This window comes from Xyrauchen texanus, chromosome 7 (assembly GCF_025860055.1).
Source record: "Xyrauchen texanus isolate HMW12.3.18 chromosome 7, RBS_HiC_50CHRs, whole genome shotgun sequence".
In the NCBI taxonomy this organism is placed as follows: Eukaryota; Metazoa; Chordata; class Actinopteri; order Cypriniformes; family Catostomidae; genus Xyrauchen; species Xyrauchen texanus.
In genome coordinates this window covers 41,308,095-41,330,378 of record NC_068282.1, presented here as the reverse complement: position 1 = coordinate 41,330,378, position 22,284 = coordinate 41,308,095, and the positions used below count along the sequence as shown (strand labels likewise).

Sequence of the window (22,284 nt, the reverse complement as noted above, 5' to 3'; positions counted from 1 at the left end):
CCTGTAGATAGGAGCCGTACTTTTATGCCACTTGTTTACATAAAGACGTTGAAAATAGCTGCCCGGGACCGTTCCAAACGCTCATTGGTTCCAAAGATGGCCGCTGAGTGGACTGACTTGCTTTGAAAAGTAATTTTGTGTTACTAAAGTCAGTGATCATTTTTTTCATGATAAAGTTGTATTTGTATTACTACATGAAGCCAAACAGGATTATATAACTTAATAAAATACACTTTTGTTAAAAAATTAATATTTGAAGTACTTTCATAATTTCATGTCTATATAGACCCTATGCATCATATGTATTTATTTACTTTATTTTTATTTGTAAAACTGTGAATGTGCGACAATAAAATATTGTCTAGTTTTCATTAGCACACAAATAAATGCTTGTTAATTATTAACGGGGCGGAGCTCGTGATAACTAGGCTCGTTATGAACTCTTTAAATGAGACACACAGGAAAAATAGTTTACTTCGCTAAAGAAATCCGCAAAAAATGTTGATAATCATAGCATTAATTGCGTTTACACTTAGTGTATATTTGAGCAACGCCCAGGACCCTCAGCTCCCCTGGCACATGCCGAAATATCAGGCCGGTGGTTTATCATTTTCACCCATTTTGCCTCCACTGAAAGAATCCCCCCAGCAAGAGCTGTATAACCCCCAGGAGGTGTTTCCTCCCGACATGAGTGACCCTCAGGGCCAGTTGTCCTCCTCCTCTCGATCTCAGCGCTGTGTGGTGGAGCAGTATGCGCGCATTGAGTGTGGAGAGCCCGACATCACCCCTGCTGAATGCGAGGCCATCAGCTGCTGTCACGATGGACAGCGCTGCTACTATGGCAAGGCAGGTAAACAACAATGCTGTAATTCTGCATAACAGCATGGAAATGCTTGATTTGTATAGAATATTTAGGTGTTGGCAGTTTAAAGACTTCCTTACAAAAAGTACTGTGGCATGATATTTACATATTTGAGCCCAAATGTCCCAAAACAATGGCATTACCATGGTACCATGTCCAAAAAAACATGGTATTTTTTTTTTGTTAGTGCTGTTAAACTACAATGAACAGTAACACTAACTGTAGAGTTTTATATTTTAATATTAAACAAGTGGATTTAGTCATTTTAATTAAACAAATACCATATTTTGGTTTTATAGAAACTAGTTACATTTTATCATTTTAGGAACTATCAATGATTTACATTGATCTAGCTACAAATACCAGAGTTAAACTGGTATATTTTTTACAAAGGATACATGCGAATGTGAATGATTGGCGTCTCAAGTATTGATTGTGTACAGAATGTTTAAGACATTTTTGTTCCTGTCTATGCCAGTTACCCTGCAGTGCACAAGGGATGGGCAGTTTGTATTGGTGGTTGCTCAAGATGCCACCCTGCCACGTATAAGTCTAGACTCCATCCAGATGCTGGAGGATGACCCCAGTGGACAATGCGCTTCTGTTGACCGTACTGCCAGCTTTGCCATCTATCAGTTTCCCGTCAGCTCCTGTGGCACTAGAATGAATGTGGGTATAAATGGTGTGAAATTTAGTCATAGTTGCGAGAGAAAGCAAGCAATTAATAAGTGAGGTAGATATTACATTTTTCCATATAAGATCTGAGAATGGGGGTTATTTACACGTTCACTGCTACCTCCATTTTTCCAATTTCTTTTCTTTTCACCTGTGCTTTCTTTCAGGAAGAAAGCGGATCTGTTATTTATGAGAACATGATGTCTTCGGTGTACGAAGTTGGCATTGGGCCCCACGGATCACTCACAAGAGACAGTGCTTATGAGTGAGGGAGCTCATCTCATCACATGTTCTTTTGGTCTCACTTTTGAAATAAGATTGATGCTGGCCTGTTTGTTATTGGTAGCAAGTACCTTCTGTCACAGTAAGCTGTAATTGATAAGGTTCCCAAAGTCATTGGATAACCTGGAAATATTAGGGAATTTATAAAAAAAAAAAAAAATCTCAAGCCTGAAAAATTCATGAAAATGTCTAGTGAAACTAATAAGGGGTCCAAGCACAGAAGTTGCCGGAACCCTTTTTTCTTTCTGCCTAGTATGTGGGCTGCAATGTGGGCTGCAAAGTCCTAGACACCAGCGGTAGATCGACTTATCAGTTTCACAGATTAATCTGTGCCGATAGTTGCTTTTTGGAACTATCTGTTATTGGCTAACTCTGTCAATTATAATTTTTTGACTCCATGTTCCTCTGTGTCCAGCGCTGGAGAATTCTCACTTCAGTACAGATTTGGTTATATTGGTTGGATGAATCACATGTTCTAAATTGAAGTGAGTGAAATGAAAAGTGTCTAGAAAGTGACTATTGAAACATGGTGTGTCAGAACAAAGTCTCCATTTCAAAATAAGAGCCACAAAATAAGGGTGTATTTCGTGCTTGTTATGGTCAATCTTTTTTTATATATTTAATTTTTTATTAATTTTGGTTACACAAACTGAATCGTTTTTTTTTTTAAATTTTGGATATTTTGTTGCCACTATGTCTGTGCCTGCCAATACTTAGGAAAGACTTGGAAGTTTATTTTGTAGCCTTCTATAAATAGATTTTAAAAACCTATTAAATCGACCTATAGTTATCTGCCTGTTAGGAAACTTTGCATTCTGTTTAGAAGATTTCTCTGGTCCACTAAGTTGTTGTTTGCTTCAGTCTGCATGCTTTGCTGTGTGCCTCTAAGCATTGAGGGAAGAGGAATGACAGATAGCAAGTGCTTCATTTCATTCTGCTGCTTTATTCTGTTAAGTCTAGGGTTTATATACAGTCTCAGTGCCTTTGTCAATGAAAAGATAAGGGAAATGATGTGATCTTAAAACAAAGGTCTAGAAGACAGATGAGTCGTCAGTTACAAAGGTCAGACCACATCTGCATATCTGTACAAGGGAACTGACAATTGAGTGTTCAGCTAAAAAGGTTGCACACACCCAGAAAATTATTAGACATGAAGATTTGATGTCTTGCATTGGCCACTTTGATCACGAAGGGATCACCTGCTTTACGTAAAAAATTTCCTTCATTCAATATCTCATAACATGGATATTGTTGCTTGAATCCATCTTACTCACTCATTGCAATGTATCGAACAGCTGTGGTTGCATGTGTTCGGATCATCCTTCCGATCGTTGCTATTATTCAGGGCCACAAGCAAGTAAAGCGAATGCAACAAATATAATGATTATAATCAATGCTACATGTAAAATTTTATACATGAATATCCACAACCATGAAAAATCATAATCTCCATTGGTGGTCCGCTCCTGTGTTCTTTTTACAATCTCATAAATCTTTTTAATACCTTGTTGTTTGATTCCTCCTGCTCCATCCTCTTCCGGGATTTATGTACGACATGCTTCTCCTACCATAACACATACTTCTCCTTGAGCAGCGGTTAACGGGTGTAACCATCCTGTTCTGGAGCGCCATTAAATGGTCTACACTTATTTAGCGCTTTTTTTTTAACCTTACCCTAACACTGTGTCCCAACACTGTGTCCCAGTCACCCATCCACACTCACATTCACACACCAATGGTGACAGAGTTGCCATGCAAGGCGCTAGCCTGCCAGTGGGAGCAACTTGGGGTTCAGTGTCTTGCCCAAGGACACTTCGGCATGTGGAGTCATGTGGGCTGGGAATCGAACCACCAACCTTGTGATTGGTAGCCGATCCGCTCTACCACCTGAGCCACAGCCTCCCAGGCGCAGCTCTCGGAGCTCCTCTTTTACACTTTCCATTACCTTCATCGTGTTGTTCATAAACTTAACCAAATCAAACCTATTCATTTCTACCTGATTCATAAGAGTGGCCACACCAACTGGAGCAAACAACATGCAGGGAGGCCTTGGGCGACAAGGGTTTTGACAAGTACGCCACTGGTCTGTATGCTCCACCGTGAGACTGAGCAAGGATCACTGGTGCTGTGCCTGCTGCTTCGTGCACATACAAATGAAAAGGTTCACCATAGTTCGGTAAGCCCAGGGCTGGTGGATAGCTGAGGCTGTTGCGTAGATGTTTGAAAGCCATGTCCATCTCCGCAGTCCACGTTATAGGTTCCTCGACCCCTGAGAGTGTGGCTTTTCTCAGCATTTTGTCGTATAATGAGCAGGTTGGCCCCATGCTCTACAATACTTGACTAAACACAGAAAACTTTGCATTTGAGTCTTTGTTTTCGGGTGTTGAAGCATGGTAATTGTTTTCTGTCTGTGGAGAGACAAACTTTTCCTTTTTGCAGCTCGTGACCCAGATAGTCAACTTTTGGTTTCACCCACTTCAGCTTTTCTTTGGATGCCTTGAAACCAGCCTTTGCTAGTATATTGCATACAATAGTTGATGCAGCTGTACATGACAGCTGGCATCGGGGCCGGAAACCAGGATGTCATCAGCATACTTTAGCAGACAGGTTTGTGGTGGTAACTTGGGTGTCCCTCAGAGTAGCATGCACTACAGTAGAAAACACCGTAGGCGAGTCTGTAAATCCATGGGGCAATCTGGACTGTTGACCTCCGTAGGTGAATGTGAACAGGGGCTGCGTAACCGGTGAGACTGGCACAGTCAATGAGGCCCGCCTCATCTTTGTGGGCAGCCCACAGCGCTGGGTTGACGTTGAGCAATTCCTGTTTTGCAGCAGAAGTGTTGACCTATGTTGAGATGCAAACTTCTCCACAGTGTCCTGTGTATATACGGACTGACAATATACTGAGGGAAACAGTAGTTGCAGTGAATTAGAATCAAGTTATTTTAGCTCCAATTTTATGCATCAGATCATGGCACAGTAGGCAGATGGGAGAGTCAGGCAAAAGCACAAAATTTAGCATATTGAATAAGGTTTGATTGTCTGCCGACGTAACTGGTAATGTAGATGTCATTTGACCCTTAACGGGGACACCATTAATTCCCACTGCAGGTCCCCCCCACCCTCCTTTTAACCATGGATTTGAATTCACTCATGAACCGATCACTAAATGAGCCATCCCTAGGATATGGGTCTAACTGCGTTTTTATCTTCTGAACATCTGTCCAGATTACTGATATAAGGTTCCGTGTTATAACCCTGATTATTACGGAACATCCATTGTTTTGGAGTTTCGTCAGGTAATGGGCGGCTTATTTCTGAACCCATAACATCACCGTGTTGGTAGTATATTATTTATACTACTAGTATAGATTTGCAAATCACGAAAGCAGACTTTAATTTGTAATATTTGGAACAATTCCTCGTTCCCTTCCTATTCTTCAGAAGAATAGGGATAACTCTTAGATTAACATACTAGTAAGTAGTGTGTGAACCCTCTTCCTATCAAAAGATGGGGCAAAAACGTCTCCTATAGAAGAGGTCCCTAATAGGAGATCACACAATTTTAATTTAGTCTTTTCTGTTAAATCAACGTATTTGTAAGTAAGGTATAAACCTTCTTCCTGTCAGGAGATTGGGCAAAAACATGTCTTATAGAAGAGGTCCCTAATACAGGATCTCACAATTGAATTTATCTATTTCGATCTCTCAGCAGACAGGACCATTTTCAATTAAATATATTGACCTTACCTGTCTGGAGAGATCCCGGACGAGTCACCAAATTGGTAGAAAACTTTGCATCAGGTTTTCTCTGGTCCCCTAATTAGTGAACTGACCATTAAAGGAAACTGGAGTGTTCAGCTAAAAAGGTTGCACACACACAGAAAATTATTAGACATCAAGATTTTATATCTTACACTGCCTTTCTCACCATCTTTATTGATATCGCCAAAATCCACTATTGGCCAACCTCTAATAGAGACACCAAACAGAACTTTAACAGACTCCGATGGGTTAGATTTGGGCTGCTAAATAAGGTGGAAACCCATCAGAGTCTGTCAAAGTTCTGTTGAGTGTCTCTAGTTGTGTGTGTGTGTGTGTGTGTGTGTGTGTGTGTGTGTGTGTGTGTATATATATATATATATAAAACATGCTTTGTTCTTTTTAACTGTGGCATGTGGACTTGTATACGCTTCGTTCCTCTAATCTTTGTAATCTGCGAACCCCATACCTACAATGTAATGAGTGCTTTGTAATTAAATTACTTTGCCCCTGACAGATCTTTTCTTTTAAATTAGGCAATTTGGTAGTTTTCTCCACTTTTCCAAACAGCCTGAACCCTGATCATTGGTGCTTGTGGCTGTTTTTTTTTCATACTATAGGAAATGTATATAAATGTATTTATGTCTGGAAATTCCTTAGTCAAAAGGAGTAGGAACCCTGTATATTAACACTGCCCTTGTCTTGCAGGCTGAAATTCCAGTGTAGGTATTCGGGAACCGCAGTTGAGGCTCTGGTGGTTGAGTTAAATAAGGTTCCCCCTCCTCCTCATGTCTTGCAGCAAGGCCCTCTGAGAGTGGAGCTCAGACTCGCCAGTGGACAGTGCACCACTAAAGGATGCACTGATGGTAAGCACAATCTAAAAATAAATCCTTCCCAGCATAACCAACCATTCATTCACAAATCTCCTTGTTTATTTTAGGGGATATGTATACCTCGTACTACTCAGAGTTGGACTACCCTGTTACTAAACTATTGAGAGAACCTGTATATGTGGAGGTGCGGATTCTGGAACTGACTGACCCAAATATTATCCTTGTCCTGGACCACTGCTGGGCCACGTTCTCCAAGGAACCACTGAGCCTGCCCCAATGGGACCTGGTAGTTGATGGGTAAACTTTGCTAGTTGCAAAATCAATTACTGTACCATGTTTATATGCACAAGCCAAGGATATTCTGAATATGTATGTATGTATGTAAAATTGTTAATCCTGATTCTTTTAAGAAATCCGAATGTGCCTATACTGTATTACCTGGAATTCTGGGTCATGGAAAAGCCTTGTTGGAAATGTATAATTGCCACGCGCATTAATGTGGACATTTTAACTTTTGAAACTCCAAAAATTATGCTACAAAGATCATTCAAGTGATGCCTTTTTTCTGTTTTTCTCTTCATCCTAGCTGCACTTATAAAGATGACCATTACCTTACCACAATCATTCCTCTTGGAGAGTCAGGGCTGCAGCACCCATCTCACTTCAGACGATTCGTCCTGAAGATGTTCACCTTTGTAAACCAGTCATCTCTTGTACCTTTGCAGGAACCGGTGTGTCTGCCCTTTTGTCTATATCTTTATATCCCCCTCCTTCTCTCTCTAGCTCTATCAAATGGGTTTCAACCCCGGCTCTTTTACAGGTCTTCATTCACTGCTCTACGTCTCTTTGCCACTCCTCTGCCAGGGAGTCCTGTGAGCCCAGCTGTGGCAGGACAAGTGAGTACAGCTGAGGTTTTTACAAGGCAACTTGGGAAGGTCCTTGTGACCTAGCTGTCTTAAAGTGAAACAGTGCTCGAAACCATTTTACTTCCCTAATGTGACCTATTTCCTAAAAATGCAAGGCAAAACTTTATTTTATCCATCTGAAATTGTTTGGATCACGTAAACTGGAAGGTAGGTATGTATGTATGTATATGACTGGTGGTTGTAGGGAAGTGGTTTAAAAAGAACAGGGCTTTGAGATTTCAGCCAAAAAGGACAGTCATTTGAGGCGGAACACAGGATTTGATAGATTTAAAAAATAATAATAATAATAATAACATGCACCATTTGAATATTTAATCAGGAATGTGTTAAAGGGATATTTCACTAATTTACTCACCCTCATGCCATCCCAGATGTGCATGACTGACTTCTGCAGAACACAATGATTTTTAGAATATCTCTGCTCTGTAGGTCCATACAATGCAAGTGAATAGTGACCACACCTCTTTTAAAGCTGCAAAAATCACATAGGCAGCATAAATAATACAACTACAGTGGATAAATTAATGTCTTCTGAAGCAATATGATCGGTGTGGGTGAGAAAAAGATCAATATTTAAGTCCTTTTTTTTTTACTAATCTTCAATTTCAGAATGTGAAAGTGAAGATTTATAGTTAAAATATCACCCCAAAGTGATTTATATTGCTCCAGAAGACATTCATTTAACCACTGGAGTCATATGGATAACTTTTTAGCTTGGCAGGTCTGGTCACTATTCACTTGCATTGTATGGACCTACAGAGCTGAAAGAGTCTTCTGCAGAATAAAAAAACAAAGATATTTTGAAGAAAGTCCTACACCTCTGGGATTGCATGAAGGTGAGTAAATGAGTTAATTTTTTGGGTGAACTGTTCCTTTAAGTAAATGTTGACTTCATTTTTTCTATTTTCCTGTCCTTTTTTAGGAAGGTCAATTTCACATGAACTGAGGGCTTTTGAGGAGGAAGTTCTGGTTTCCAGTGGCAAGGTCATTCTTCTCTCCGATTTGCCTGTTTTGGAGAACCTAACTGAGGAAGAAGGTAAAAAATGCAATCATTTTTGAAGACATGTACAGCCTTTTAAACAACTGAAGATATTTTACCTTTTTCCTTCTAGTCCCACAGACATTAGCTTATGTATTATGGGTGACCGCAGCTCTCACTGGGTTTGGTGTTTGTGGACTTGTGTTGGCCGTTTTAATACAGCGGTCCAAACCTCAACCTCCGCCTGCTCCAGTATGATTTATTGTATAGTTTCATTTGAAATAAAATGACAATGTTATGGCCTCTCTTGTGTGATCACTTTCTACGGTTCAGTAATCATGAAGACAAAGACTGGATAATTGGAAAACATTTATTGCAGAGACCTCACAGTGGGCAAGCATGTGACCATATTATTATATACACAATGACAAATCTTTCAACCATGTATGTATTTATCCAAAAATGGATAAAAAGCTGCATTAAGCAGTGATGTTTCCTTTCTCCTCTTCTTTTGCATAGTCCACTTCCATTGACATTAAAAACTCTAAGGAAAAAGACATGCATATTCTGTTATTTAAACAATGGAAACATTAGAATTTAAATTTGTATACAGGCTATGGTCAGAATAAAATACTATTGCTGCAGTTTATACTAATGTATGCATGGAATACAAGTACGTTCCCAAAATGATTGAAGTATCCAAGCATGCTCTGTGGTATAATGCTATGCACTCATCTTGACCTCACATTTCCAGAGTTAAATAAATCTTAAGGAATTTGTATTTTTTTAACATCTTTGTGTCATTCTTGATTAAAGAACTCTTGCCCAGGCTCTAGTAATATCTGGACTGGACTACTGTAATGCTCTTCAGACAGGCCTCCCTGCATGTACAGTCAAACCACTGCAACTGATCCAGAATGCAGCAGGATTAATGGTCTTTAATGAGCCAAAGAGAGTGGATGTCATGCCTCATTAAACCATAATGGTTGCTCATCAAATTCAAGGCATCGATGCTTTTCAGAACAACCAATGGCTCTGCAACCCCCAGCCTTCAAGTGCTACATATGCTTCTCTAGGCAATTTGCAACTTTGCATTAATGCACTTCTTATTGCTGCCTCCTTGGGATGAATCACTTCTATTGTACTTCTCATTTGGTTTGGATAAAAGTACCTGCCAAATGAATAAATGTAAATAATTTAAAATGCCAAGAGTCAAGGCGATTGTTCAAGCAAAATAAGTTTTCAGAGGATGCCACTTTAAACATGTAGTGAGGTCATGTGACAAGGTATTCTAGTCTTTAAAATGTTTATCATTAACTTAAAAGCAGTAAGCAGTATGCCATTTCATTCTGAACATAGCCACCAATCAACAGAAAACTGCACTAGGGCTTCTTGTTGCATATACCTTCTGTGTGGTCAATATCTGGGCTTGTTGACATCAAAACCCAGGCCAACCCGACTAGCAGAGTGACCACCAGGTTCACTATGAGCCAGGGGTACAGGATGGTACGCTCTGAGCCTGGCTGCCTGTGAAAAGAGACATAAACGTCTCAGGTCTGATTACTGTAGGCAATTTATCCATCATGCACTAGTGAATAAGGTCTTACCACAGTGTCACATTTAAGCTGGAGTATTGATTATAGAGATTAATGCGATCGCTAGTCATCTGCTGGCTCAATGATAAAACAAGTGCAGAGAAGTACACTGAAAAATAAAAATGTATACATTTAATAATCTCTAAATGTTCAAACATCTTTTAAATTAGTATATAAATCCATTTCCAAAAGGGTATGTTACAAACTCACAGAGGGAAGCAAGTGCCACCGGATTCAGGGTTAGTAAACTGCGCATGGCCGCAGGAGCTTTAGCCAAATTCAACCTACATATGAAAAAGAGAGACTAGATTAGTTTACTCTTAGGGGACTCCGATTTAAGGTCTCAGACATCTGCAAATACTTGAATGTGGCTACAGTATTGTTTTGGTCCATGTGAAAAGACATTTCATATAGGTGGTCCACCTGTCAAAGGCAGAAACAGTGCTGAGTGCCAGCAGCAGGTAGAGCAGGGATTGTGCAGGGTAGGCCAGAGTATGATACTGCTGAAGAAGGTTGGAAAGATTTCTCATTTGTTCACCAGCCAACACATAGACCAGGATTATGTTCCACACAGCATAACCAGCCAGGAAGCCATGAGAAAACAAACCAACAACCCTGTGTAATGAGAACAGAAAAGATTTGGAAAACAGGTTTTATGCAGATGTAGGATAGACAAAGTACTTAAAGGGATAGTTAACCCAAAAAATGAAAATTCTTATTTACATGCCATCCCAGATGTGTATGACTTTCTTCTGCTGAACACAAACCAAGATTTTTAGAAGAATGGCTCAGCTTTGTAGGTCCATACAATGCCAACAGGGTCCAAAACTTTGAAACTCAAAGCACTTAAAGGCAACATAAAAGTGATCCATACGTCTCCAGTTGCTAAACCCATGTCTTCAGAAACAATATGAGAGGTGTGGGGGAGAAACAGATCAATATTGATGTCCTTTTTTTAAACTATAAATTCACCTCCCTGCCCAGTAGGTGGCGATATGCACAAAGAACGTTAATCCCAAAAACAAAATAACTTTTAGAGCACTTAGGAAAGCTATTTTAAAGTGGAGATTTATAGTAAAAAATAATAATAATATAATATAATATATATATATATATATATATATATATATATATATATATATATATATATATATATATATACATACATACATATACACACACACACAGATGAAACTCGAAAAATTAGAATATCGTGCAAAAGTTCAGTTAATTTCAGTAATTCAACTTAAAAGGTGAAACTAATATATTATATAGACTCATTACAAGCAAAGTAAGATATTTCAAGCCTTTATTTGATATAATTTTGATGATTATGGCTTACAGCTTATGAAAACCCCAAATTCAGAATCTCAGAAAATTAGAATATTGTGAAAAGGTTCAGTATTGTAGGCTCAAAGTGTCACACTCTAATCAGCTAAACACCTGCAAAGGGTTCCTGAGCCTTTAAATGGTCTCTCAGTCTGGTTCAGTTGAATTCACAATCATGGGGAAGACTGCTGACCTGACAGTTGTGCAGAAAACCATCATTGACACCCTCCACAAGGAGGGAAAGCCTCAAAAGGTAATTGCAAAAGAAGTTGGATGTTCTCAAAGTGCTGTATCAAAGCACATTAATAGAAAGTTAAGTGGAAGGGAAAAGTGTGGAAGAAAAAGGTGCACAAGCAGCAGGGATGACCGTAGCCTGGAGAGGATTGTCAGGAAAAGGCCATTCAAATGTGTGGGGAGCTTCACAAGGAGTGGACTGAGGCTGGAGTTACTGCATCAAGAGCCACCACACACAGACGGGTCCTGGACATGGGCTTCAAATGTCAAACGTCTTACCTGGGCTAAAGAAAAAAAGAACTGGTCTGTTGCTCAGTGGTCCAAAGTCCTCTTTTCTGATGAGAGCAAATTTTGCATCTCATTTGGAAACCAAGGTCCCAGAGTCTGGAGGAAGAATGGAGAGGCACACAATCCAAGATGCTTGAAGTCCAGTGTGAAGTTTCCACAGTCTGTGTTGGTTTGGGGAGCCATGTCATCGGCTGGTGTTGGTCCACTGTGCTTTATTAAGTCCAGAGTCAACGCAGCCGTCTACCGAGACATTTTAGAGCACTTCATGCTTCCTTCAGCAGACAAGCTTTATGGAGATGCTGACTTCATTTTCCAGCAGGACTTGGCACCTGCCCACACTGCCAAAAGTACCAAAACCTGGTTCAATGACCATGGTATTACTGTGCTTGATTGGCCAGCAAACTCGCCTGACCTGAACCCCATAGAGAATCTATGGGGCATTGCCAAGAGAAAGATGAGAGACATGAGACCAAACAATGCAGAAGAGCTGAAGGCCGCTATTGAAGCATCTTGGTCTTCGATAACACCTCAGCAGTGCCACAGGCTGATAGCATCCATGCCACGCCGCATTGAGGCAGTAATTAATGCAAAAGGGGCCCAAACCAAGTACTGAGTACATGTGCATGATTATACTTTTCAGAGGGCTGACATTTCTGTATTTAAAATCCTTTTTTTTTTAATTGATTTCATGTAATATTCTAATTTTCTGAGATTCTGAATTTGGGGTTTTCATAAGCTGTAAGCCATATCATAAAAATTAGATCAAATAAAGGCTTGAAATATCTTACTTTGCTTGTAATGAGTCTATATAATATATTAGTTTCACCTTTTAAGTTGAATTACTGAAATTAATGAACTATTGCACGATATTCTAATTTTTCGAGTTTCACCTGTATATATATATATTGATCTGTTTCTCATATAGCTTCTGAAGACATGGATTTAACCACTGGAGTCTTCTGGATTACTTTTATGCTGCCTTTATGTTCTTCTGAAAAAAAGAAAATCATACACATATGGGAAGTCATGAGGGAGAGTAAATTATTTATTTAATTTTTGGGTGAACTACTCCTGTAAGCTGTTTTGTGTGTAAACGATATCAACCAAATAGCTTAACTGACTTTAAAAAAAAAAAGAAAAGATGAAATGTGTAATTTCTGCACCACTTGGTGATGCTATTGGCTAAAAAAATTAAATAATCACCTTAAAGTTGAAGTTTAGATTAGCCATAAATAGCCATTGGATAACTGATTCCAGCACGTTTGAGGACAGGACATGCGGACGTAAGAACTGTGCTTTCGGCCAATCAAAATGTGCTGACGGAGATGGAGCAATTATTTTGCACTATTTTATGCCTGTGACTCCCAAGTCAAAAAAAGTAATCAAATTGGACAGAGTAACTAAAGCCCTTCTTTTCATCAAAACGGTTGAAGAAATTTGCCTACAGGAACAGTAAGTGATTGCAGTAATGAAGTATACACATGTATACCAAAAGCTTTTCCAGGAAATGATATCACAGACTTTAACAGCATTTGGTGCTGTGTGAATGGTGGCAAAATGGATAAAAGGCGAAAAGCTCTTGCGTTTTTGTTTTTTGCGTTACAATTAACAGAAAAAGGAATCCAGCAGTATTACTGCAATTTAATGTGTGAATGTGGCTATATAGATGATATGTATTTAATTAAGTGGCAATTCAAATCTAATGTAAAGAAAAGACACCTGAAGCCGCTGTGTACTCTCATAGACACATCTCTAGTTGTCCACATGGAATGAATGTCCATAAAGCTCTGCTCCATCTGGCTGCTGGGCTTCCAATGGTCCACTCGCTCAGCTGCTTGAAAACGATCTGCCACCAAACAAACATCGTCACAACTTACACAACCTTTATCTGACATAAAGTGTAACATGCATACAGTATATACACTTTAAAGTACATATACTTTAAAGTAGAAATGTGGTCATTGTCAGAATTTGTCACAAACTTAAAGTTGCAACTTAAAAATCTGCAAACACTCGTAAACAAATATATGCAGCTCATATTCATACTAACTGACTTCATTTTGCGTTTGCATGACACTTACGGCTCTTCTCAATGAACACCTTCCCCACAGGCTGGCTCTGCCCTTGAGGAGCAGAGAACAATGAATGCTGAGGGACCGGCATCTGGGGGTCTGTAATGATGTCATCATCTTCGACATCTAGTTCATTGTTGGACTGTGTATCTGTCACTTTAGGCTTCACTCTGTAGAAAGAGAGAGAGAGATGAAAGCATTCATTATAGGGCAAATTAAATCAGGATGGGTCTTACAAATACAAATAGCATCTCACATAAATAACCAGAACCTTCCTTATTTTCCTTATTGTCCTAAAAGACATCAACTCACTTCCTCTTTTTTGGTTTCCTTGTCACCTCTTCATCAGTGTTCTGATCCATCATATCTCCATTTGACACAAGGTCTGTCTGATCTCTTTCAACATCTGAATAATAAGAGCAGGCCATCATTATGTTGCATTGTGGATCATGTCTATGTTTAAAAAGTCCTTACACTTATAGAGATAATAACAGGGCATGAATTTAGCGTATTTACCAATAGCCTGTGCTTTCTTCTTCTTTTTTCTCCTCTGTGGTGGATTGTCTAGAGGCTCTGGGGTCAAAGGCTCTTGATTTTCAGACTCTCTGCAACTGGCCAGCCCTCCCATTTCCATTCCACCATCTACAGAGGTCAAGAGGGAATACACCTCATCACGAGTACACACAGATTGGACAACTATAGCAATATAACACTTTCAAATTTAGTGTACTGCACTACTTTAGAGATTCTATTCACATCCTTTAAAAAGCTAGGTACATAAATCTCTTAAAGGGACAGTTTACACAAAAATGTAAATAATTTACTCACCCTCATGCCATCCCAGAGGTGTATGATTTTCTCTCTTCTGTAGAAAACAAACAAATATATTTAGAAGAATATTTCAGCTCTGTAGATCCATACAATGCAAGTGAATAGTTACCAGAACTTTGAAGCTCCAAAAAGCATATAAAGGCAGCATAAACGTAATCGACACGACTCCAGTGGTTAAATCCATATCTTCAGAAGCGATATGATGTGTTGGTGAGAAACAGATCAATATTTAAGTCCTTTTTTACAATAAATTCTCCTCCCTGCCTAGAAGGTGGCGATATGCACAAAGAATGCAAATTGCCAAAAACAAATATGAAGAATTTGGATGTGAAAGTGGACATAGTAAAAAAAAAAAAGGACTTAAATATTTATCGGTTTCTCATCCACACCTATAATATTGCTTCTAAGTCATATGGATTACTTTTAAGCTGTTTTAATGAGCTTTTTTACCTTCAAATTTCTGACCACCATTCACTTTCATTGTATGGACCTACAGAGCTGAAATATTCTTCTAAAAAGATTTCTTTGTGTTCAGCAGAAGAAAACAATCATACACATGTGGGATGGGATGATGGTGAGTAAATGATGAGATAATTTTCATTCTTGGGTGAACTATTTTTTCAATTAGCCACAAAAACTCCCTTGGTGAAAAAAATAAACAAACAAAAAAACATGGTGTACTTATATTAAAATACTACCTTGAGTAGCTTATTGCTTTTATAAACTGCATTATAATGAAAGACACCAATATTCAATTCATAATTACATCTAATAATACTGATATTTAAAAACATAAGAGTAATTATGTGACATTGTACATACAGTACAAAGACTTCTTTTTCCATATTTATGTTCACAATTTGTAATTTGGCATTGATGAACAAATAAATTGATGAAGTTGATAAGAGAAGAAAGATTCATTTCGAATTATACAGTAAATCCACACTGTACAGGTGAAACTCGAAAAATTAGAATATCGTGCAAAAGTTCATTAATTTCAGTAATTCAACTTAAAAGGTGAAACTAATATATTATATAGACTCATTACAAGCAAAGTAAGATATTTCAAGCCTTTATTTGATATTATTTTGATGATTATGGCTTACAGCTTCCCCAAATTCAGAATCTTTTGCACGATATTCTAATTTTTCGAGTTTCACCTGTATGTGTCAAGCTGAAGGAGCTGAAATTAGATATATTGTGTGATTATATGCATCTCATCTGAGCTCACCATCAGGTTTCTCCACATCTCTTTTGGCTTTCTTTTTCATACTCTTTGGGGCAGGTATCTCTTCTGTGCAGGACAACAGAAGGACTCATTAATCAAAAGTGCATTATCAAAAACACCATTCAACAACATTTTTGAAAATAATAACGGAAGGGTTTTTGGTCACACTGCCATGAAATTTGCAAGTTATTACCTGCTGTGTCTTGACTGTGTGTTTGTAAGCATAATGAAGAAAGATGAATGAAATAAGAGTGTCAGAATGCCGCTTTCTTTAATTATGTAAGGTAAAATATAAACAATGTGTTACTCTACGAGTCGAGTTGATCTTACCTTGGCATAGATGGAAGTGCACGTGGTCCCCGCTGAAATGTTAAAAGTTAATACTATATTAGGAAAAAATAGCTCAAGTCATAAAACAACAAAATTCTTACTGTTTACACACTTCAGGCATATGTGTATTATTGTGTCTAATAAACTTACATCATCTTTTTTTGCTCTTCCACTTCAGCATACAAGGGAATACAAGGGAGCTGTCAGAAATGTTGACATTTATGCATACACACCTCAGTGCACTTATACCAAGGATTAATGCAAGTCTAAATCTGAGATGGGCATCTGCCAAGAAGCAGGATTATGAGAGTAAGGGAGGAGCCACTAAGGAGCCAGGATCAAATAGTGTTATTCAATCTTCTGACACACCCTTATATACCGATGATTACCAAAGAAAAATATATATTCTTTGACATAAATATATATTCATTTTCACTTACTAATTAACAGCTGGGCTCCTATACTTTTTCACCAATGAATTTACATGATTTTTAAAGTTGTTTGTGATTACTGGATAAGGATAGATATATATATATATATATTTTTTTTTTTTTCAGTTGAAATCAGAAATTACAAACACTTAGGTCAATAAAACTCTTTTTTTTTTTTAACCACTCCATATTGATTTAATTTTAGCAAGTCGTTTAAGACATCTACTTTGTGCATGACACAAGTAATTTTTCCAACAATTATTTACAGACAGATTGTTTCACTTTTAATTGATTATAATCACAATTCCAGTGGGTCAGAAGTTTACATACGCCAAGATATCTGTGCCTTTAAACAGCTTGGAAAATTCCAGAAAATTATATCAAGCCTTTAATCAAGCAATTAGTTTCTGATAGGAGGTGTACTGAATTGGAGGTGAACCAGTGGATGTATTTTAAGACCTACCTTCAAACTCAATGCCTCTTTGCTTGACATCATGAGAAAATCTAAAGAAATCAGCCAAAACAATTGTGGACCTTTTCAAGTCTAGTTTATCCTTGGGGGCAATTTCCAAATGCCTGAAGGTACCACGTTCATCTGTTCAAACAATGGTACGCAAGTATAAACACCATGAGACTATGCAGCCATCATACCGCTTAGGAATGAGACACATTCTGTCTCCAAGAGATGAACGTAGTTTGGTGCGAAAAGTGCTAATCAATCTCAGAACAACAGCAAAGGACCTTGTGAAGATGCTGGAGGAAACATGTATACAAGTAGCTACACTCACCTAAAGGATTATTAGGAACACCTGTTCAATTATTTAATCAACCAATCACATGGCAGTTGCTTCAATGCATGTAGGGGTGTGGTCCTGGTCAAGACAATCTCCTGAACTCCAAACTGAATGTCAGAATGGGAAAGAAAGGTGATTTAAACAATTTTGAGCGTGGCATGGTTGTTGGTGCCAGACGGGCCGGTCTGAGTATTTCACAATCTGCTCAGTTACTGGGATTTTCACACACAACCATTTCTAGGGTTTACAAAGAATGGTGTGAAAAGGGAAAAACATCCAGTATGCGGCAGTCCTGTGGGCGAAAATGCCTTGTTGATGCTAGAGGTCAGAGGAGAATGGGCCGACTGATTCAAGCTGATAGAAGAGCAACTTTGCCTGAAATAACCACTCATTACAACCGAGGTATGCAGCAAAGCATTTGTGAAGCCACAACACGCACAACCTTGAGGCGGATGGGCTACAACAGCAGAAGACAACATTTCTAAAGAATGCTTTCAGCACCTTGTTGAATCAATGCCACGTAGAATTAAGGCAGTTCTGAAGGCGAAAGGGGGTCAAACACAGTATTAGTATGGTGTTCCTAATAATCCTTTAGGTGAGTGTATATCCACAGTAAAATAAGTCCTATATCGACATTACCTGAAAGGCTGCTCAGCAAGGAAGAAGCCACTGCTCCAAAACTACCATAAGAAAGCCAGACTACAGTTTGCAATTACAAATGGGGAAAAAGATCTTATTTTTTGGAGAAATGTCCATTGTTCTGATGAAACAAAAATGCAACTGTTTGGCCATAATGACCATCGTTATGTTTGGAGGAAAAAAGGTGAGGCTTGCAAGCCGAAGAAAACCATCCCAACTGTGAAGCAACTGTGAAGTCCCTCCTGCAGTTTTGCTGCAGGAGGGACTGGTGCACTTCACAAAATAGATGGCATCATGAGGAAGGAAAATGATATGGATATATTGAAGCAACATCTCAAGACATCAGCCAGGAAGTTAAAGCTCAGTCGCAAATGGGTCTTCCAAATGGACAATGACCTATCATGGCATACCATCAAAGTTGTGACAAAATGGACAACAAATTTAAGGTTTTGGAGTGGCCATTACAAAGCCCTGACCTCAATCCCATTGAATGTGTGGGCAGAAATAAAAAAGCATGTGGGAGCAAGGAGGGGTGCTACAAACCTGACTCAGTGGCACCAGTTCTGTCAGAAGGAAGGGGCCAAAATTCCAGCAAGGAAGGCTACCCAAAATGTCTGACCCAAGTTAAACAATTTAAAGGCAATGCTACCAAATACTTACAAAGTGTATGTAAACTCCTGACCCATTGGGAATGTGACGAAATAAATAAAAGCTGAAATAAATAATTCTCTCTACTATTTTTCTGACATTTCACATTCTTCTTTTTTTTTTTCTCTCTCTCCCATTTTCTCCCCCAATTTGGCATGCCGATTTCCAATGCGCTCTAGGTCCTCATGGTGGCAAAGGACGAATCTAAGTTGCCTCTGCATCTGAGACAGTCAATTCGCACATCTTATCACGTGGCTTGTAGTGCATAATATTGTGGAGACCTAGTGCGTGTGGAGACGTCACGCTATTCTCTGCGGCATCCACGCACAACTCATCACTAAGAGTGAGAACCACATTATAGCGACCACGAAGAGGTTAACCAATGTGCCAATTTGGTTGCTTAGGAGTCATGGCTGGAATCACTCAGTATGCCCTGGATTCAAACTTGCAACTCCAGGGGTGGTAGTTAGCATCTTTACTTCCTGAGCTACCCAGGACCCAACATTTCACATTCATAAAATAAAGCAATGATACTAACTGACCTAAGAAAGGGAATGTATTTTATGATTAAATGAAAGGAATTGTGAAAAACTGAGCTTGTAAAACTGAAATGTACTTGGCTAAGTTGTATGTAAACTTCTGACTTCAACTAATAATATATATATATATATATATATATATATATATATATATATATATATATACACACACACACACACACACACACACACACACACACACACACACAGTACATTAAGAAAAGGGGATATTTTAGAGCAGACCATTAAGTAAATGATTCATTAGTTGTAATTATTTCCATGCCTGGAAATAAAAATGTCCTCATATTTCTAGGTTTCCCAAGACTTTGTCATTAATTTTAAAGCAAGGGAACTCTAAAAAAAAAAAAAAGCTTGAATCCATCTTAAATGGATTTATTTGTAACGTAAATGCAAATGTTAAGGGAAGTTTGAGTACTAATCAGGGCCATTACATAAAGAAGCACGTAAAATATGGTACGAATTTCATGGGCTTACCCTCTGTCCTTGAGGAATTGGGGGAAGATCTCTTTTCCTTCTGCTCGGAGCCTAGACATAACAACCAAAAGCAACAGATCTGAACAAACTACAATACATTAGCCATCTGTTCCGTTAGAAAAGAGTAAATATATGTGGGCAACTGCTAAACAACAAACTAACTGTACACGACACGAGACTTTTCATCCAAGCGAGCAACTAACCTTTGCGTCGGTATCCATCGTTTTTAGTTGTGTTACAAATGCTATCTACACCATTTTCGATTATCTTCGAATTCGCATTTTGTTGTTGGTCTGAGATTTTGTTTAGCACGTTGTCTTTTGTTGACGTTGGCGACGAGTGGGCGTGTCTCACTTCCGTGACGTAATATCGGACGCGCGCAAAAACATTCAGGTTGTAGTCCCAAAACACACAAGTGAATTCACCATGGGTTCCCTATGGGTTTTTATAATGGAGGGTTTCAACTTATGAGTAAAATAAGGTATGTGGCAAACATTACTTGGCGATGCGTAGACATTTGTTTCTACAACATAAATTATACACTCTCATACCTGAAAAACCCATTTGAAAATCCCATAGGGAACCCATAGCGAATTAGACTTCCGGGTTTGCCTACAAATTGACGTCACTGCTGAAACCTGGTATGATGACGTCACTGCTGAGAAACTTGCCGAATTTTATGACTGGCGAATTCCAAACGGAAATGAGCATCCCTATGCTGTACTGAATTTTACTAGCATTTTGTTATTCACGATGCGGAAACACCAGGTTTCGTTTTGGAAGTAAACGAAAAAATGTTTAGTATGCGAGGAGCGTGGAGTGAGATTCATGGAAGACCTAACAAGACATGATCGAAATGCTCTCGTTGTGCTGTGGCCTTTGAGAAAGCACGGAAAGATGGAAAGAAGGCTTACTACCGGCGTCCCCATGGTTACATTGAAGGGGTATGCATTGGAGCAACCTGAACATTTGTTTGAACTGAAGTGGTGGGTGTGTCTGTGTGAGATATGACATTTATGAGACATACTGGGATGTGAGGTATAGTTTGTGTTACTTTAACTGTATTTCAAACTTGAAAGTTTGCATCCTTTATAAGGAGTGTAATTTCTTATTTTTGTTCTGAGATCTATGTTTACTGTTAAGATACCGTTCTGTTTCATTTCACTTAATGTTAGGGCCGTACAAAATAAAGAAAAAAGAAAATATATTTTTTTTATTTTGCTAAAGTCAGGGCTGTCATTTTACATTTCTGCAAGAAACTCATTCTAGTTCAGATGATGTCCCCTTCTGGTCAAAGCAGTGGGGTGATAAAATTATAATTAGAAATGGTAGCACTCATTCAGCAGGTGTGCCAGTCTTGTTTAATATGGAGGACTAAACATGCATAAATAATAAATGAATAAATGTAATAATACAAAAATAAATAAAGGAATAAATGTCTTGATAAAACAAATATAATTAGTTTTTAATTAAATTTATTCCTGAATTTATTATTGTATGACTTTATTCCTTTATTATTTTCTATATTTATTTTTATTCTTTTTAGCTTTTAATTATTTATTCATTTATTTTGCATATTTTTTTATTTATGTGTTAATTTATTTTTTATATTTATTTATTCCCACATATATTTATTTCCATATTTATATATTCCCATATATATTTATTTATTTATACATGTATTTATTTTTACTTTTCTGTGTACAACATGTAAATGAGGGAGGCGGTCCTTGCGGAGCTCCAGTGCATCATTGGTTGAGAGTATTATCGGGAGCAGATGGACGTCCCACCTTGCACCCCCTGACTCGCACAGATTTAGAATATGCAGGGAAACGTTTTGCAGAGAGTTTAACAATCCAGCATGTGCTTCTACATTCATACCGGCATACAGCTCTCCTAAACCATGATAAAGCACCTCTACTCTATTAAACATTTATTTGATGCGTGATTATCCACTTCATTAGCATGGCGCGCAACTCTCTAGATATATGTGAAGCGTCAGCTATAGATTTATATACATGCATAAACGATCAGGGAAATGAAGCATGGTTGTATCTTTTACAATGAACAATCATAACAACAGAAAACAATATTATGGATTTGCAGACATCAAAATATGAAGTTATATACGAAGAAAAATAAGAAAAGAACAAGGTTAAATCATATCATTTATGAAACTTGCTCATTTTGTGGTTTTGTTGAAGAAACAGCTCCCCATTTATTTTGTGATTGTAGTATAACCAATAAATCTTGGCTTGACTGAAGCTCTTATGTTTATAGCCCCACAAATAGCTAGTTTACACGCGATATGGCTATGACCTAACATCACATCAAAACAAGTCAAGAGTAATCAAGCACACGCTTCAATCTACAATAAACCAATGGTAAACAGGACCCGCCCACATCATTATCATACAAGAGACAGAAATGTAAGAATAAATACAAAAATAAATACATGTGGGAATAAATAAATATAAAAATAAATGAATGCATAAATAAATAATAAATAACA

The 22,284-nt window shown here is 38.2% G+C and overlaps 2 protein-coding genes across 6 annotated transcripts; one reads left to right on the top strand and one right to left on the bottom strand.

Moving 5' to 3' along the window:
- The first annotated feature begins 435 nt into the window (after window positions 1–435).
- LOC127646645 (zona pellucida sperm-binding protein 4-like) lies at window positions 436–8,729 on the top strand. 2 transcript variants are annotated; one of them, XM_052130428.1, is made up of 9 exons: window positions 436–850; window positions 1,341–1,531; window positions 1,705–1,802; window positions 6,290–6,447; window positions 6,522–6,711; window positions 7,001–7,145; window positions 7,235–7,310; window positions 8,263–8,376; window positions 8,461–8,729. In XM_052130428.1, the coding sequence occupies exons 1-9, from the start codon at window positions 499–501 to the stop codon at window positions 8,607–8,609; spliced, it is 1,473 nt and encodes a 490-aa protein (XP_051986388.1). In that variant the 5' UTR covers window positions 436–498; the 3' UTR covers window positions 8,610–8,729. The 2 variants fall into 2 exon arrangements, with proteins under 2 accessions (XP_051986388.1, XP_051986389.1); XM_052130429.1 differs by having other exon boundaries at window positions 438–850; window positions 8,453–8,702.
- tmem237b (transmembrane protein 237b) lies at window positions 8,669–20,120 on the bottom strand. 4 transcript variants are annotated; one of them, XM_052130442.1, is made up of 15 exons: window positions 19,976–19,995; window positions 19,773–19,823; window positions 16,377–16,398; window positions 16,227–16,258; window positions 16,090–16,103; window positions 15,900–15,962; window positions 14,354–14,479; window positions 14,150–14,243; window positions 13,847–14,007; window positions 13,485–13,611; window positions 10,338–10,529; window positions 10,125–10,198; window positions 9,927–10,023; window positions 9,725–9,846; window positions 8,669–8,863 (listed from the first exon to the last, which is right to left on the bottom strand). In XM_052130442.1, exons 4-15 carry the CDS (start codon window positions 16,232–16,234, stop codon window positions 8,799–8,801), a joined length of 1,143 nt encoding a protein of 380 aa, XP_051986402.1. In that variant the 5' UTR covers window positions 16,235–16,258; window positions 16,377–16,398; window positions 19,773–19,823; window positions 19,976–19,995; the 3' UTR covers window positions 8,669–8,798. The 4 variants fall into 4 exon arrangements, with proteins under 4 accessions (XP_051986402.1, XP_051986399.1, XP_051986400.1 ...); XM_052130439.1 differs by lacking the exon at window positions 16,090–16,103 and having other exon boundaries at window positions 16,377–16,426; window positions 19,976–20,120; XM_052130440.1 differs by lacking the exon at window positions 16,377–16,398 and having other exon boundaries at window positions 19,976–20,120.
- Between the last annotated feature and the right edge of the window lie 2,164 nt (window positions 20,121–22,284).

Bases quoted from the DNA above. Each gene is read 5' to 3' on its own strand.
- LOC127646645 (XM_052130428.1), top strand. From the start codon at position 499: ATGTTGATAATCATAGCATTAATTGCGTTTACACTTAGTGTATATTTG. The intron at 1,532-1,704 runs GTGGGTATAAAT...GCTTTCTTTCAG, and splicing joins CCTGTGGCACTAGAATGAAT to GAAGAAAGCGGATCTGTTAT. The intron at 7,146-7,234 runs GTGTGTCTGCCC...GCTCTTTTACAG, and splicing joins TTGTACCTTTGCAGGAACCG to GTCTTCATTCACTGCTCTAC.
- tmem237b (XM_052130439.1), bottom strand. The intron at 16,259-16,376 runs GTAAGTTTATTA...TTAACATTTCAG, and splicing joins GAAGAGCAAAAAAAGATGAT to CGGGGACCACGTGCACTTCC. The intron at 13,612-13,846 runs GTAAGTGTCATG...GTTTGGTGGCAG, and splicing joins GGTGTTCATTGAGAAGAGCC to ATCGTTTTCAAGCAGCTGAG.